The 18275-nt window shown below is 34.3% G+C and overlaps 1 protein-coding gene across 1 annotated transcript in view; it reads right to left on the bottom strand.

Moving 5' to 3' along the window:
• LOC143242036 (uncharacterized) overlaps window positions 1-18275 on the bottom strand; it is a 127276-nt gene that overhangs the window by 13248 nt on the left and 95753 nt on the right. Inside the window, exons 8-11 of the mRNA XM_076485376.1 lie at window positions 12263-12394; window positions 7197-7470; window positions 1444-1576; window positions 841-975 (exon numbers count right to left, since the gene is read on the bottom strand). Of these exons, the coding sequence (XP_076341491.1) occupies window positions 841-975; window positions 1444-1576; window positions 7197-7470; window positions 12263-12394 (674 nt within the window). The remainder of the gene's footprint in view (window positions 1-840; window positions 976-1443; window positions 1577-7196; window positions 7471-12262; window positions 12395-18275) is intronic.

Consider the following 18275-nt stretch of genomic DNA (forward strand, 5'->3'; position numbering starts at 1 on the left):
CTGGGAGTACAAAGGAATTAGTGTTCCTCTTCCGCATCCAAGAAAGATTTCTATACAACCAGCGTTAACCTGTTCTTTTTGTGTATAAGTCGTAAAAGATTTTATTTCCGTTTTGGTGCTCCTGATGAAGGCTTAGTCGAAATGAGTTCCAAGAACGAACTGAACGAAGTTTTTAAGAGATAAGTGGTCGTTTGTTATTACACATAAGGAGTTTAGTGTTAGAATATTCTAATATTTATGTACCTACTTTTCAGACAACTTCAGATAGCCTGGGTTCTCTTGTTTCTTAGTTCATGATTGGCTTTGTTAATTTAAGTACAACTCTTCAAGTGTGCATTGCAGCCATTTAAAACTAGATGTACTTTTACAAGATCCTCAAAAAACGTACTGTTTCAAGAGTAAATAAAACCAAAATTAAGAGTAACAAAAAGTTTTCATTTCTTGCTTTTCAAATTTATATGTCATGCTGTGTTGTAGCCTGCAAAGTACATAATTCTTCTCGAGATTCATTACATGCGCACATTTTACCGATATCACGAGAGTACAACTTGCGACGTTAGGCTCTTTTGTGTGATGTCATTTGAATGTCTACTGACTGACTGACAGACAATACACTACTCTATTGTGGAGCGAGAGGTTAAAACAGATGACTCCTTCGCTCGTCCTTCGGCCATCTTCTGGGAACACAACCATCACAAACGCATTTACTTTGGTGATTACGAAATCTAAGTAAAACCTGTAACAAGCTATAAACCAGTAATTTCTTACTTCCGGTAAATTCCAAAAAATTTATCTACAAGTCGTGAACTTTAATAATATTAAACTCGAAACAATACGTACACTTGAATCCAATAATTTATCCATCTTTGGCATGACGTAAAATCTTATTCCTTCGCTCGAGCCAGGTAGTGTCAATCCTCGGATCAGTAAAATAAACAGTAAAACATACGGGAACAAAGCCGTGAAGTAAACCACCTGGTGACCAGCAAAGAAATTAATTAACAGAATACTAAAATACATACATATTAATCATATAGTTCATATTACCGAAAAATGATTCAGTTGAGTCTGCTATGAAAATAATACGTAGCATTAGACGTTAAACAATAATTATTAGTAACAGTTATTGAGCTTTTAAAATATCAGAGTTGAATAAATTGCGTTGATAAATTTCGGTAAACATCCATTAATATTTTTTCCCCGCAGTGTTTACATTCTACTGTATGGGCAAACAAAAACTAAATACCTTCGTAGGTTATTATAATCTAGCAAAAATAAATCTTAAAACAATTCATGTGATTGGTCCATCCTGGATAAGATTAGCTAGACAGACATGCGTGAAGGAAATACCGTGAAATGAACATTGTAATAGCAATTACTGGCAGAAAACAATGGACGGATATTGAAATAAGTTTATTCTACGTAAATTTCTTAATGACTTACTTTGCCGGTCCACTTAACTCCTTTCCAAATACAAAAATAGCAGAGGATCCAAGCTACAGCCAATGTTATTGCCAGTTGCCACCTAATTTCACCAGGTTCGTCTAAACCATTAGAAATCTGCAACACATTGTGTCTGAAAATAATTATACCTTTATTACTTTACGTGTTGATAATTGTGACTGAAAAGAATAAAAGCGTTCTATACAAACCTAAATCTAATGTAATGTAACTGTTAAAATTTTGGTGTGTGTTTTTTTTTTTTTTTTTTTCAGTATTTGTATGTGTTACTGTGTGCAAACTATGTTATTAGGTAATGGTGAAAAATATTTTAAATAATTAAAACGTTAAACTTTTAGGTACTGTTTTCAGCAAACACACAATTTGACTAATTCATGGCTCACCTTTAACCTTTTTAATGAACTTCATCTAATCCGTTTTAATGTTAGTGCAAATGGCTTTCAAATGTTTGTTTGTTTGTTTTTTTGAATTTCGCACAAAGCTACTCGAGGGCTATCTGCACTAGTCGTCCATAATTTAGTAGTGTAAAATTAGAGGGTAGGCAGCTAGTAATCACCACCCATCGCCAATTCTTGGGCTACTCTTTTACCAACGAATAGTGCGATTGACCGTCTCATTATAATTATAATGCCCCCACGGCTGAAAAGGCAAGCATGTTTGGTGTGACAGAGATTCGAGCCCGCGACCCTCGGATTTCGAGTCAAGTGCCCTAACCACCCGGCCATTGGTTTCCAAATGTAAAGAAATAATAGATATTAGATAAGACACACTTCGTATATTCAGTTATATGTATTCATTTATATATATTCATTTATTTACAATGTATCGATTAATTGATTAATATTACATTAAAGACGATTTGATGGATAAGCAATATCTTTAACAAATTAGAATGTAGTAGGGGCTTTTCGTTGTATTAAGGGTAAGTCTGAAGGCTCATACCGCTAAAATCGGTATCGATACCCTCCAATGGACACGGCACTAGCAGCCCATGTGACGTTTTGGGCTTAACAAAAAAATTCCATTTGTTATAATCAGATTTTTTTCACAATTCAAAAATCATTTTACTCAAATAAATCAGATTTAACGGCTATGGAATCTGACAACCAGATTATTACTATTAGAGCTAGCATTTGAACCTCTTCAAGAGCCATCAAAACCAGTTACGCCACCGGTTGGTTGGTTTGTTCTTTTGTCCGAAACACTTAAAATAAGCGTTCTTTTTTATTTTCTCCTGTTTGTTTTCTAGTATAAACCCGTGTTCGTTAACTTATTTGTTGCTTGCATTTTAGGTTCACAGACTTTCCGCTGTCCCATGGACCTATATGAGTGTTTTCTCTCACACACCAAAATAATGTGTAGCAAACTTTACACATCAAACTGTTTTTACTATCTTTGTTTTCCTTGATTTCCACTGCGACACAGTGAAGTGTCATTTTTTATCATGAAAATTTATGTTTGTTTATAATTAAGTACAAAGTTACGCAATGGGTTATCTGTGTTCTGCCCACCACGGGTATCTAAATCCGGATTCTAGCAATGTGAGTCTGTAGAAATATTGGCGTGTCACTGAAAGGCGTATAAAAAAAATACTTTATTGTTGCAAATAATAAAATAGGCCTAAAAATTGTCATTTTCGAAAGCTTAGCTACCGAACGGCCTATTTAAATATACTCTTTAAAAAAAGAAACGCTAAAGGCAAAATTTGAGACAAATTGTTAACAAGTTTATTCCGGGTAGTTCTTTATGACATGTGTGAAACTTAACACATTCACTGCTGAACATCCAAAGTCTGCAAAGGCGAAGTCCACGCTTACTAGGTGAAGTTTAACGTCACTAACTAGTATGCCCCCGTGAGCATCAATAACTGCTTGGCATCTCCTGCCCATGGAAGCGATGAGATGACGAATCACATTCTGTGGAATGGCTGTCCACTCAGCCTGCAAAGCTGCTGCAAGCTGAGGTAGAGTCTGCGGTTGAGGTTGTCGCCGTCGCAGACGTCGGTCCAACTCGTCCCAAAGATGTTCGATGGGTTTTAAATCTGGTGATCTGGAGGGCCAGGGAAGAACGTTGATGTTGTGGTGTCTCAAGAAGACAGTGGTGAGTCGGGCTGTGTGAGGACGGGCGTTGTCATGTTGAAAAACGTCGTTGACGTTTACCATGATGGGTTGCACATGGGGCCTAAGAATCTCGTCGACGGTTGCGTATGGTCTGATCGGAAATCCTACGCAGCCCTGGTATGGTTGAGGCAGTAGACGTCGCAGTGGTGGTCCTATCCCGAAGGTGACGTAACCGGATGTAGCGATCTTGTGCGGGCGTGGTCACACGAGGTCTGCCAGATCGTGGACGGTCACGAGTTGATCCATGTTGTTGGTGACGATTCCATAGCCTTGTAATGGTGCTTGGGTGGACATTCACAGCTCTGGCAACATCTGATCGAGATTCGCCTGCTTCCAAGCGACCAATGGCGTTGTTGCGTTGTGCTTCAGTCAGTCTTGGCGTAACTGTATTGCGTGTCGGTAGCTTAACACTGAGCTATAAAAACCGAGAACCCGTCACTTTTATAGGGGATTTTGCACATGTTGCACTTGCAGAACATGCAGATCTCTCAAAAAAATTTATTGAACACGAATGCGTTTTGGCTAAAAATCCGATGTTTTCCTCCGTTTTCAAAGTGCACAACTTTTATTGTTATTTTGGTCTGACAATCAGTGCCTTAACACGTGTAACATCACATACTCTGAGCTTGTAACGTTATTACACATATTTCTCTTTAAAATAAAATAAAAATATTCCTTTTGCGTTTCTTTTTTTGAAGAGTATATTTTATAAATACTGAAATTATAACACACGAACAATGTTATAAAAAATTAATTACATTATAAGATAATCTCTGTGAAGTTAAGAGGTTTATACCAAACTCGAGAGATTTGTCAGTAGTTAGATTTATGCGGTAATAGTGTTCCGATAATCTTAAGATTTAGGAAGTTAAATTACTATTTTTGTGTGCATTTATTTCGAAGATGTGGTCGTTTAAAAGTTATAAAACAAAGAAAATGAACATTTTGAACATTTGTTATTATTCTGAGATAAATTATCTGTTTCGATTCAGTGATGGGTTTCATTCAAATGTTGTGTTTTTAATTGTCAAACTTGATAGGTGTTTTAAATTCTAAGGAAATATATAACTATTTACTGTCCTAGCTATACATCGTAGGCTTTGCTTGTGTTTATTGAAGGAAAAACATAGATTCCAACCTTTCTCTGTAGCAAAGATCAACAAAAATAACAAAACTGCTTCAATTTGAAGTGATATAAAAGAACAGGTTACTAAGATAAGCTTTAAGTTTTTCAGAATTTAAAAGTATGTAAATTGTAAGACATTTTTATGCTCCCAGACACAAGACAAAGCGCTCAAAATAAAAATTCAGAAGATCAGAACGTTACTAGGATGTCAGTGAAAGAATGTGACAACGTTTTACACCAATCATACTCTTCGGGAATATTCACACACCTAAATTAACTTAGATTACTGTATGGTGATTTAAAATAACTTAAGACCCATATATGCGAAAATATGTAAATGATCATAACTTTTAGGCTAAAAGTAGAAAAGAAAAAAGTTACTGATGAAGCTTTGAAAAGTGCTTAGGTTTCCTACAAACACATTTTAACGAGGTTGAAGAAATTCCAGGTTGTTTGTAATTGAGCAAATAAGCTATCTGTGCTCTACTCACCACGGGTATCGAAACTCAGTTTCTAACGGTATGAGTCTACAGACACACCGATGTGCCACTGGAGTACGAATAAATTCCAGAACCAGGGTATCAATGCATGTCAGAACTTTCAAACAATGCAGAACTAAAGTCGAGACAAGACACAAAGTCCCAGGTTTTCCATAGTAAGATATTTTTTTCTTTTCCATAATTCAAATGGAAACGTCGAGATGCTCAGGTTAAAAATTCTAATATTGGATCTTTGTGACATGAAAATAAAAAAAATCCTTCAAGCATAAGAATAATCTTAACCGGTTTCCTTCTTCAGTCAGTCGAACTTTGTGTCCACGTAAACTTTGGAGACTACATATTTTAATAGAAATGGATTTTGCGGTTCACAAGTGTTTCATTTTTATATTTATCTTCTGGTGACTTTGATACAATAAGACAGGAAAGTAAATTCCTGATAACAAAACTCGTTGTGTTGTGTAGAAATTACACAGTGAAAAACGGGCTGTTTCTTATCTGAAGAAATGGCTAAAGCAGTTCAAGATCTTCGAAACAACGTCGGAAAAGGGAATGAATCAGCTCTGAACCAGAGTCAGATTCAGAGTTTTGTTTGTTTTGAATTTAGCGCAAAGCTGCACGAGGGCTATCTGTGCTAGCCGTACCTAATTTAGTAGTGTAAGACGAGGTCATCTCCACCCACCACCAACTCTTGGGCTACTCTTTTACTAACGAATAGTGGGATTGACCGTCACATTATAACGCCCCCACGGCTGATAGAGCGAGCATGTTTGGTGTGATAGTGACTCGAACCCTCGACCCTAAGATTACGAGTTGAGTGCCTTAACCACCCAGCCGTGCCGTGCTTCATATGAAAAGAAACAAATATTTTGTAATTCTTCAAAGAAAGTGAAATTCAGCGAGCTGCTATTTTAAGTGATGGATCTCATGAGAACTTTGTGGATCGTTTATGAATTTCAAAACAACTGAAACGAAGCATTTATTAGTGAAGAATTAAAGTAATAAAGGTGTGAAATTTAAATATTACCAACACAAAGGTATTCAATTTCTTCATCGTTGTGGAAGTTGCGGAATTTTTATTTTTTACCTCGAATCAAAGAAATTATATATTTACTGTTATCTTCTTTTGCCTGCTATTCTGTTTGTTTTTGAATTTCGCACAAAACTACTCGAGGGCTATCTGCGCTAGCCGTTCCTAATTTAACAATGTAAGACTAGAGGGAAGGCAGTTAGTCATCACCACCCACTCTTGGGCTACTCTTTTACCAACGAATAGTGGGATTCACCGTCACATTATAATGCCCTCACGGCTGGGAGGGCGAGCATGTTTGGTGGGATCGGGATTCGAACCCGCGACCCTCAGATTACGAGTCGAACGCCTTATCACACTTGACCATGCTATTCTAACAAAAATAAACGTTTTGTTTTTCCAAGAAGAATTACAATTAAAGCTTTTAAATTATGAAAAGTGTGAACTTCGGATTATTAACAATACAAAGAAATTCAGTTTATCCACCATTATCGGAAGTTCGAGTTTATAGTTTAATTCAAATGAGCGACGTGCTTACTGTTTAGTTTGAGGCTAACTAATAGCAGAATCAAATGGTTCTGACTTAAACGCATTTAGGTAAATAATGAAAAACAATGCATGATAAGTCGTCCTATTATTCGTAATAACCTGTATTTTTTTTACTTTTCTCATAGCCTTGTTTTAGGATGTTTATTCGAAATGCGTGATATGCTTTCGACATAGTTATCTGTTCTGGTATTAACAATTGCATTGCTGTTGTGATATTCAGACGAATTTGGATTTTATTTATACTTTAAAAGAAAGAAAATGCAAACTAAATAACTTTTTAAAACTTACCTCAGTATCAAATTCAATTTGTTGAAATTATTTTAACAAATATTTATAACGTTTCAAGATACACTAGTAACAATGTCCTTAAAACCTGTACACAAATACACTGTATAATATGTATTGCTACTTACTCCCAGTATTCCTTCACTGTACTTCTGAATATTGTACGGTCCGAAAGGTTATGAGCACATATTGGATGGTCCATCTCTGCATTGCCAGTACAGTTGGGAAGCCCTCCTTCTTCGTACTCTGACCTGCAGAATATCGAATTCCACCAGTTGTCACAAGTCCGCCAAGGGATGTCCACGTCGAGAGAAGATACAACGTAATAAATGGCCCATGCCAAGACTACTATGTAATAACAATTTAACCAAAAGGCCATGACAGCTGCAGCGTAACCCACACCTATAATGTTTCAAAATAAAGATTATTTTTAAGAATGATTTTTGTTTTATACTGGAGAGAATTACAAATTAAAAATTCCATAGTTTTATTTTTTACCTTTGCATTTATTGGTAAACTAACAGTTTGTCCCTTACATTTCCTTTAGTACCAGCTGGCTGTTGCTTGAACAAATACTATAAAAATCAGTTGGTTCAAATATTATAAAATCTTGAAAAATAAATGCCTTCTGGGACGAATATTTCTATAATACGATAATTTGTAAAAGTTCAACGAGATAGTTGATTTAAAGCACAAGTAAACAGTTTGAGAACGTTGTATTAAAACAAATTTGAAACTTCGCCGTGTTGTTACTGTCCATGTCACCACGTCTGGTCATCTTTATCTGACAGATAGTCTGTAGTGAATTTTCCATTGCAAAAGATTCCATCATTAGGCTGTCATATCAAAAACCCATGCACTTCCCGGATTTCTTTCATATCTATCTAGTTTGTGAGGACGATGTTTTATGAGCGCCTGTTTCAACAGTACGACGCACATAAATACATAAATGTCACATTTGGAAACTAGAAAGATACGTCTTCGCATGAATTCCAGTTTTATTCTCCAGATTATTGAGGTATGTTACTGGAAGAGTTATTTTTCTGACCATATCCTGTTGGCCTCGTTTTCTTCTTGATTACGTTGCATAGAGTTTTGTAGAACATTTGAACCGCTTTCGCTACTGACTTTTGTGTTCGTGAATTCTAGCTTATTACAAAACGACGTACTGTGCTTGCGACGGGTGGAATACGACTTGTTGCAAGTCTCTTTCTGGAGCGTCCTGGTACCCCAATTTCATCTACATTCCTTTATTTTTCAATGTCGTTAACTGCAAGGACATTATAAAAACTCTAATCTGAACACATCTTTATAAACTAAGTATACAATTATTTCGCGTCAGAAGTGACCTTTACAAAGTGATTACATTTTGGTGCTTCACATACTTAGGGATCGCCAGACAATATAAAGTTGTAGTTCTATGATACTAGCTTTCCACAGCGACCTTATATCATCTATGATTGTGAAGTGAATTACTTATTTACATATTTAAAATGCTTTCTACATAAAGTACTCAATCCTTAGCATATTTGCTGAAATTGTAAACATACAACCCAACCCAATTCAATAAACAGAAACAATGTTCATATAAACACAGAAAAGAAACACAATTATAGAGATACTAAATTAAAGTAAACTGCAAATATAAATATTTTAGTTGGGGTGTGGACCAATTAGCTCCACTAAAAACTTAACGTTGTTGAACTGTTTGCAAAGCAATACACTTTTTCTATAGATGTGAATATTACAAAAGTTATACAAGTCTTGTTTGTAAGGAGAGTTGCGTACATGTCATTCTAAATTGTAATTGGACGAAATCAATGATCACTTGACACCTGTCACTAAGATTCAAGTGGTAGCAGTGAGAATATGAATTATAATTAACTCTGCTAATGTACGTCTAACAGCCGTTTTAAAACTCGAAAATAATTATTGTTTTGTTTGTTTTTTTAATTTTGCACAAAGCTACACGAGAGCTATATGTGCTAGCCGTCTCTAATTTAGCAGTATAAGGCTAGAGGGAAGGCAACTAGTCGTCACCACCCACCGCCAACTCTTGGGCTACTCTTTTACCAAAGAATAGTGAGATTGACCGTACCTTTAAAACGCCCTCACGGTTGAAAGGGCGAGCATGTTTGGTGTAAGGGGAATTTGAACCCGTGACTCTCAGATTGCGTGTAGAGCGCCTTAACCGCCTGGCCATGCTGGCCCTCGCCAAGAATGAGCCAAAGAGAATTGAATTTTTATAATAACCAGATAGTGTCTAAAGGTGTTAATGTCATAAAATGAAATTGATTGCATCAAACTGTGATTGTCATGTGTAGAATTATAAGTTTAATCCAGAATAATGTTATACTAAACCAGCAAATAAAACTTTTGTAAAAGTTTTCTGAAGTGAAGTTTCTGTTTACAAAAAAAATTAATAATAATGAAAATGAGTTTGTTAGTTTCTGAAATCAATGTGCATTAATTTATTAAACAGCTGTTTACAACTACTAATCAGTTATTCTTTACATGAGTAGAATTGTTATCAAATTGCTAAATTGTTATGGAATTAGCGTACATTAGGGAAATATAGTTCGCTTGTTTCTATAATCTCGAGTATAGGTGGATAAGCCTGAATAATAATGAATACCACAGAACTATTCTCAAACACACTATTAGCACATTTAAACCTCTTACTTTTACACACGATAAAATGTTAAAATAATACGTATTTGATAATATACAACTTTACAATTAATCTTAAATATTGAACTATCAGTTATTGTTGTCACAAAGTGACTATATGTGAATATCTGATATTAGAACTGCCAGATGAGAATTTCAAGTTTCTAGTGCTGCATACCACGAGATGAACACTTGAGTTTCTAGTTTGAAAAGCTAAGAGGTTAATACATGGAAGTTTCTAGCTCTAACATTAAGTACAATGCACTAGGTGGACATTTACACATCTGTAGTGTTAAATACCACAATGTGAATATTTAGGGTTATCTGGCTCTAGAGCTAAATAGCATGTACATGATGGACATTTACACATTTATAGTGTTAAATACCACGAGATACACACAAAGAAATTACTTTGTGAACCCGTGTTCGTACACCCTTGTGCAAATTAATTAAAACAAATGGTCATTTTACAATATTTTCAGCAGGACGGCCGGTGTAGGCTCTATAGACCCGCTGATTTCCTTTAATAGTCATTTTTTCACACAGACGGCGCCATTAGCTGTATTTTTCAGTACGGTCGATCTATTTTGGGATACATGATGAAATTTTGAGGAATATTACACCATTCGAAATTACGTTAGAAGGGCAAGGAGACCAGTCAAAACAACTTCTTATCAACTCAATGAATAAAAAACGGTATCAATGGGGTTTGAAATACAAGAACTGGACACACGAACAATGGAAAAAGGTGTTATTTAGTGACGAGACTCATTTCTTTGTACAGGTTCAAAGACGTCTGCATGTTTGCAGATCTCCAGGTCAGAAACTTCGAGAATCTCACATCAATCAGTTCGTAAAACATCCCTTGAAGAAGATGTTTTGGGGCTTTTTCAGCTTCTATGGCGTCGGAGGCTTACATATCGTAGAAGGTATGATGCGAGGACCACAGTACATCGAGGTTTTGCAGAAAAGAGTCGTTCCAGAATTGAAAAGAGATTTTCAGATGGATCTGGCATTTTTCAGCAAGATCTGGCTCCGTGCCACACATCAAAACTTGTGAAGAATTTTATGACTACAATGCGAATAAAGGTGCTGGACTGGCTGGAAACTCTCCGGACTTAAATCCTATTGAAAATCTTTGGGCGATTTGTAAAGAAAGACTTCAGGGAAAAGACTGTCCTACGAAAGATAAGTTAATTGAGGCCATAATTGAGGTGTGGTACCGCGATCCAAAAATTAGTAAAGATTGCAGTCAACTCGTGGACTCGATGCCAAAGCGGTTTAATGAGCTTCTGAAAAGTATAGGCCGTCATATCATGTATTAATTTGTGAGTAATTTTGGATTCTCAGAAATAAAACGCAAAAAAAAAAATTGAAAAATTGTAATTTTCCGTCTTGTTTCAATTAATTTGCACAAGGGCGTAAATTAAACGGTGAAATTCTGTTGGGTTCCATGCTCTTAAATTAAACAGTAAGATTCTATTATGACCCGCGTTTGTAAATGCAACAGCAAGAATCTATTGTGAATTATGTTCGTAAATTAAACAATAAAATCCTATTGCGGCCCGTGTTCATAAATGAACCAGTAAGATTCTGTTGTAACCCATGTCAATAAATAAACCAGTAAGATTCTGTTGTGACCCATGTTAATAAATGAAACAGTCAAATTCTGTTGTGACCCACATTCGCAAATTAAACAGTAAAATTCTACAGTCACCAATGTTCGAAATTAAACAGTGTACGCGTTTCTTTGCTATTTCTGATAAATTATGAACTACTTTCTTGGAAATGTTGGACTTCATCATTTACGTACTTTAAGTTTTATGTGTATACAAAACATTATTTATAATCACAGAAGTATAATACATCGTACAACTGCAAAATGTTCTTGTAATGATAAAAAACAAATGCGACATTGTATAACTGCAAAACGTTCTTAATTATCAAACAAATGGGACATTTTATAACTGCAAAAAATTCTCAATAATCATAGAAGTATAAGACATTTTGTAACTGCAAAAATTCTCAATAATCATAGAAGTATAAGACATTTTGTAACTGCAAAGCATTCTTAATAACCATAGAAGTATAAGGCATTTCATAACTGCGAGACGTTCTTAATAATTAAAGAAATACGACATTGTTTAATATCCGAGAACGAGCAAGCTGCTCTGTTACGACATTTTAATTCTAGTCTCGTTTTAAGAAAATATTATCTTAAAACTAATTTCTATTTAATAAAACCATCTTATTCATAGTTTCTGCATAAGAAAGATTGCCTTAAAACTAGTTTACTTAAGAAAGGTTAGGAAGCAAAAAGCTTAAGGTTGTGTTTGAATAAGAGAGCACTTTTCAAATAATGCGATCTCTTTTATCTTTACGATAGTTAATGTATATATATATATATATATATTGTATACTTTTTTTTTAAATCTTAACATCAGTTTACACATGTTTCAATATTCAGTTCTTAGGTTATTTACTTCTAGACTATTCATTTTAAACAAAGACCTGACGCAATTACCTTTAAATATTGGACATATTTTCCACACTCCTAAACCTCCCACGCCTAAGAACTGACCGAGCGAAGTTTCCAGGAAAAACGTAGGGATACCAGCCAAGAACAACGTCAGAAGATACGGTATTAAAAAAGCACCTAAAATTGAGAATTGGTAATGAATTCGTGAAACAAATAACTTCAACTGATATTCATATTTCATTAATAAAATATACTCAGTTCATGTACGTTCTTTTCCACACATTTTGTTCACAGTTCCAGTTTCAACGATATCACATAACACACACTTGTGAATCCAGTTTTGTTCTTAAGGTACAGAAAAAACCTTACGCTAGTATTGTATGTATAATATGTAATAAAAATAATAATTTCAATATTTCATAATAGTCTGTTTTTGTTATTATAATTCACTATAAAGCAAACCTATTGGTGTAGCTTTGTGCTTAACTTTAAACAAACAATTATTTTTTTAACAATCTCATGTTTTCGCTGTTCTCGAGCATTTTTCATAGATGTAAGAAATCATTGAAATGTTAAGACATTTATCTATAATAACTTCAGTTTTTCGAGAAACATAATAATTTAATTGTTAAAACCGAACGTAAGTACTATTATTGGCTTGTTTCAAAATGTATCGAAAAGCTACACAGAGATGATCTGTAACCGCTGACCTTAAGTTTGGACTGATAAACTAGAAGTAAAACACCTAGTCAACGTCACCCAGAGGCAGCTATTTACCTATTTTAATCGATTAGTAAGATACTACAACAATTTTATAATGCACCCACAGTCCAACATGCTAACCACACCTATCAATCAACGACAGAAATTGTTTTACATTATTTGTGTAAAAACGGCTCGTTTGGGTCAAGAAAATACTTTACGTAGAAAACATTATGCGCACACACTTAGACAGAAAGCAAAATCAACCAACAAAAGTAAATATATCTCACGAATGAAAAAATTACGAAACCATATACTGTTGCATACTATATATTCCCGACATCAGCAGAAAAATAACCAACATTTGGCAAAAATTAGAAACAAAATATGACATTCCAGTTAATACCAAATTTATTCAAAACCAGGCACAAAACTAAGGTCTATACTATGTAAAACTACACTGACAAACATCACACCAACATTATTTATAAAATATAATGTGATAACTGCCACGACTTCTATATTAGAGAAACAAGTAGAAAATGGAAACCAGATTTAAAGAACATAAAAGTGACCTTCACACGTTTTCGAACACTGCAAGTCAAATAAACACAACATAACCATTGAAAACACTCAAATATTAAATAAAGAAACAAACATAAACAAACGCAAAATTAAAGAAGCCTTACTTATACAACAACTTAAGCCCAAAATAAACCAATACAAAGGATCAGCTTTATATCTATATTAAAAAATAATATAATAATAATAATAAAATAAATGATATAAAATTATATATTCAAACATCTAACACTGCCCTCTACATTCCGACACTCAGTTACACAACCCCTTTCAAACATGTGGTCAGCTTACGGTCAGTTACCTATATCTTTCTTTGTGAACCTGATGATGACCGAAGAAGGTCGAAACGTTGTTCGCTCCTCTACGTAAAATATTTTCTAAACCCAAACGAGCCGTTTTACGCACATATTTCTCTACAAGTGGGTTTTCTCGACATCACTGATTATGTTTTACATTAATGTTGGGCATGCATGGCCACATGGTTAAATCGCTCGACTCGTAATCCGAGGATCGCGGGTTCGAATCCTCGTTGCACTAAACATGCTCGCCCTTTCAGCCGTGGGGGCGTTATAATGTGACGGTCAATCCCACTATTCGTTGGTAAAAGTAGCCCAAGAGTTGGCGGTGGATGGTGATGACTAGCAGCCTTCCCTCTAGTCTTGCACTGTTAAATTGGGGACGGCTAGCGCAGATGGCCCTCGTGTAGCTTGGTGCAAAATTAAAAAAAAAAAAAAAACAGACATGATTGTCACATCCATCGAACCGCTATAAACTTGGTAGACGTTGGCTCGACGGTAGGCTTCACGACTTATAATGCTAAATTTGAAGTTCGGTTCTCGTGACAAACATAATGCACCTGTTTCGTTCTGTGATTTTGCTCTAAAACTAACTTTAGCTGTAACAGCTTTGTTTTAGTTGCTCCTTAGTAGAAATGTGTTTTTTTTAGACAGTATAATAATGATTAGAGAGAGATTTAATCATAATAACTTATTGCTGTACGACACGTGAAGAGTTCGTTCTTTGTGGTTGAAAGTCTAAGTTCACAGCTCGTAGGAAACATCTGCAAAAAATACACGTTTGTGAGAAGGATATAACATTGAAGTAATATGATTACGACGGTCATATCACTATGAAAGAAACGCTATTACACTAAGAACTGCTGCTCGTGACAGCTGACCACGTGATATTTCAAAACCCAGAACGAAGGTGACTCCTGCTTATTAAGCCAGATAGTCAGAGCTAGTGTACTTTCGATCTAGGTGAAACGTAAAAAAAAAACAAATGACAAAATAGATAAGATCTATATCCTTCGTTCTGTATTGTCTATTAATCTCTGCTTTCTTAGATTTTACCAGCTAGTGCTCTGTTATAGGACAGTTGGTGAAGTTGTTTGACACCATACATGAGAAGAATAGAAGTCATCAGGCAAAACAGATGACGCATGTTTTGACTCATATTCAAAAAATTGTAATTTTCAGGGAGTGTATGCCTGTCTGTTGTTTTGTAACTGTTCAACTACTGTGTTTTATTGCGCTAGAATTATGTTTACATAGAAATAACGTGAAATATTTAAATATCTCTGTACTTTATTTCTCCAAAACAAACGACAAATAAATAACATTATTTCACCTATAAAAGAAATCGCTTCTGACCTGACAAAATGATTTTAGTGAACATTTAAATTTATTTTTGCTAACATTGTTAATCGTTAAAAATGTTTTCCTTTAAAACAATGTTGAACAAACACAGTCGTTTTACGAGTTGTCCTAACTGGATGACATTCAATGTCATTTCCTTCCTGTTTATGATAGTAACAATCTACCTTTAACTTATTTCTAAATAAAATTAATTTACACAATAAAGTAATTTCGTTGTAGACAGTAGAAAGGAAATCTGAGGGTCCCGGGTTCGAATCCTCGTCACACCAAACATCTTCGTCCTTTCAGCTGTGGAGGCGTTATACTGCGACGGCCAATCCCACTATTCGTTGGTAAAAAAGTGGCCCAAGAGTTGGCGGTGGGTGGTGATGATTATCTGCCTTCCCTGTAGTCTTACACTGCTAAATTACGAACGGCTGGCGCAGGTAGCCCTCGAGTAGCTTTGCGCAAAATTCAAAGCAAAGAAACAGTAGAAAGGAATACTGTGACGTTATGATATTGGTTCTATGTTTATAAATAAAGTAGACAATAGGTTTGATGAAGAGTTTAGATGACCAAATAAGTTTGCTCAAGAAATACAGAAACATTTGGTAATATGCTTATAATAGATGTGTCGCAGGAAGACATGACGCTTTATAATCAGTGGTTTAAATAGGCTGGAATTGTTTTGAAAGCAGGTATATACCATCGTATGTTTTAAGCTGGAATGTTAGAAATCCATTATGTATTTTAACCCTTTTGTGATGGGTCATGGATCAGAGGTCATGTCATCGCGTTTGTTGCCTCGCATTCAAACTTTTATTCACTACTATTTTATAAATGTATAACATTGTATATTATAATTCAAACTTTAATATTATATATTGATTAATTTAAAAAGTAAGTATTTAAAGAAAATCAGTTGCGAAACGGTAAAGGTTTCTTATTGACTTTCTGCTCTCAAAAATTGTATATCAGTAATATCAATACTGTTTTACACCCTAAATATAAGATCATAAATATCTACCGTTTTAAATATAAGGTTTCATATCATAAATATCAATACCGTAAAATTTAAGGTTTCATAAGATTTCATATCATAAATATCAATACTGTTTCACTTCCTAAATTTAAGGTTTCATATCATAAATATCAATACCGTTTCAAATTTAAGGTTTCATATCATAAATATCAATACCGTTTCACTCCCTAAATATAAGGTTTCATATCATAAATATCAATACTGTTTCACTTCCTAAATTTAAGGTTTCATATCATAAATATCAATACCGTTTCACTCCCTAAATTTAAGGTTTCATATCATAAATATCAATACCGTTTCACTCCTAAATATAAGGTTTCATATCATAAATATCAATACTGTTTCACTTCCTAAATTTAAGGTTTCATATCATAAATATCAATACCGTTTCACTCCCTAAATTTAAGGTTTCATATCATAAATATCAATACCGTTTCACTCCTAAATTTAAGGTTTCATATCATAGATACCAATACTGTTTCACTTCCTATATTTAAGGTTTCATACCATAAATATCAATACTGTTTCACTTCCTAAATTTAAGGTTTCATATCATAAATATCAATACCGTTTCACAAAAACATGTATCTGTCATAGTCCCGCCCAGCTGAGTTATAGTATTGTATAAAATACGACCTGGAACTGACTTGTACAGACAAAAAATAGATGTGAAACGTTATTTTTATGCGTACCTGTGATTTAATTGAGACTATGTCATTCGCAAAAAAAAAAAACAACAACTTCACATCAACAGAAAAACATTATTAACAGCACTCGTAAAAGTGTATGTACCCGAAACCTGATTCTAAGTTGATAGCATTTTTAAACATTAAAATAGAGATGGCTAATTTTGATGTCCACCTATCATTATTCATGCAGAATGAATGTTTACATTAAAGTTGTACTGATTCAGTCATGTACAGGTGTATAACAATTTAGGACACGTACTCTCCACCTACTAAAACATTTTCCATACACAAAAAATATACATCTATATAAATAACATTTATTTTGCTTCCATCTAGTTTTACCACAAACCCAAAGCTTGAAAAAGGGTTTCTGTATACAAAATACATGCGCAAAGATCAGCTTGTGTTTTAAACTATTATCCATTTAGATTACATACGCAAAACAAAATATATAAGTAAATAACATTTATTTTGGTTTCATCTAGTTTCGAGAAAAGCACAAAACTACACACAGTTTTTCCACATTGTCAGATACCACTCACATTGACCTTAAAAACAAGTATTTTAAGTTAAAAAATGTTATCACAGTAACTTTTATAATACAATCTACCATGAAAATGGTATCTAAACCATTTTCTTTTTCTCAAAATTCCATCTGAGTATTTCAGTACCAGAATGCCCATCACTGTATTTCAACATGTGAGTTTGAAATGAAAGTTTGCTTTTTCGTGAAAGATTCTATTCGAATGCAACGAAGTAAGAAGGAAGATTATAACAGATTAGTCACTGATGCATTTATCAATCAACTTTGTCAGCTGCACGAGCTTATTCCAATGCCTCAGATATTCTACAACGTAGGCTAAAAAAGCACAAATAAAAGTCTGTATAGAAAAAGTTAAAGAGAAACAAGCTAATCAAAATGATGTGGAATTTTTCCTACGAGATATTGATGACAAAGAAAATCAGTAAACTGACTCACTTTGATTGCGTTTAAATATGTGAGTCTATGCTAAAAATTGTTTCACTTATTCGTAAAGGGAATTCGCTAACAATGTAATCAAAAACTATGTGATACTACGATGTACATCGGTCAACTTCTATTATATGAAAGATTTGTTTTTGTTTGTTGTTATTGTTGTTGTTTTTGCCCTAAATGTTGTTAAAGAAAATAAGGTGTCGAAAAAATTTATTGCATCACTCAATTTTTTTATACTTTTTTTACGGAACCATCGTCTGTGGAAACAGTTTGTGATTGGTTCAGCCAACTCTGAATCGTGTGCAAAGCATGCCAGTGATACGGAAGGATCTAGGGGCATACCCCACGAAAAATTTGAAAAGTAGGTGGTCCGAGATTGAATTTTATGCTAATTTTACTAAAATTTATTAAAAGTATTAATTATTTACAA

Source organism: Tachypleus tridentatus, unplaced genomic scaffold (assembly GCF_004210375.1).
Source record: "Tachypleus tridentatus isolate NWPU-2018 unplaced genomic scaffold, ASM421037v1 Hic_cluster_1, whole genome shotgun sequence".
Lineage (NCBI taxonomy): Eukaryota > Metazoa > Arthropoda > Merostomata > Xiphosura > Limulidae > Tachypleus > Tachypleus tridentatus.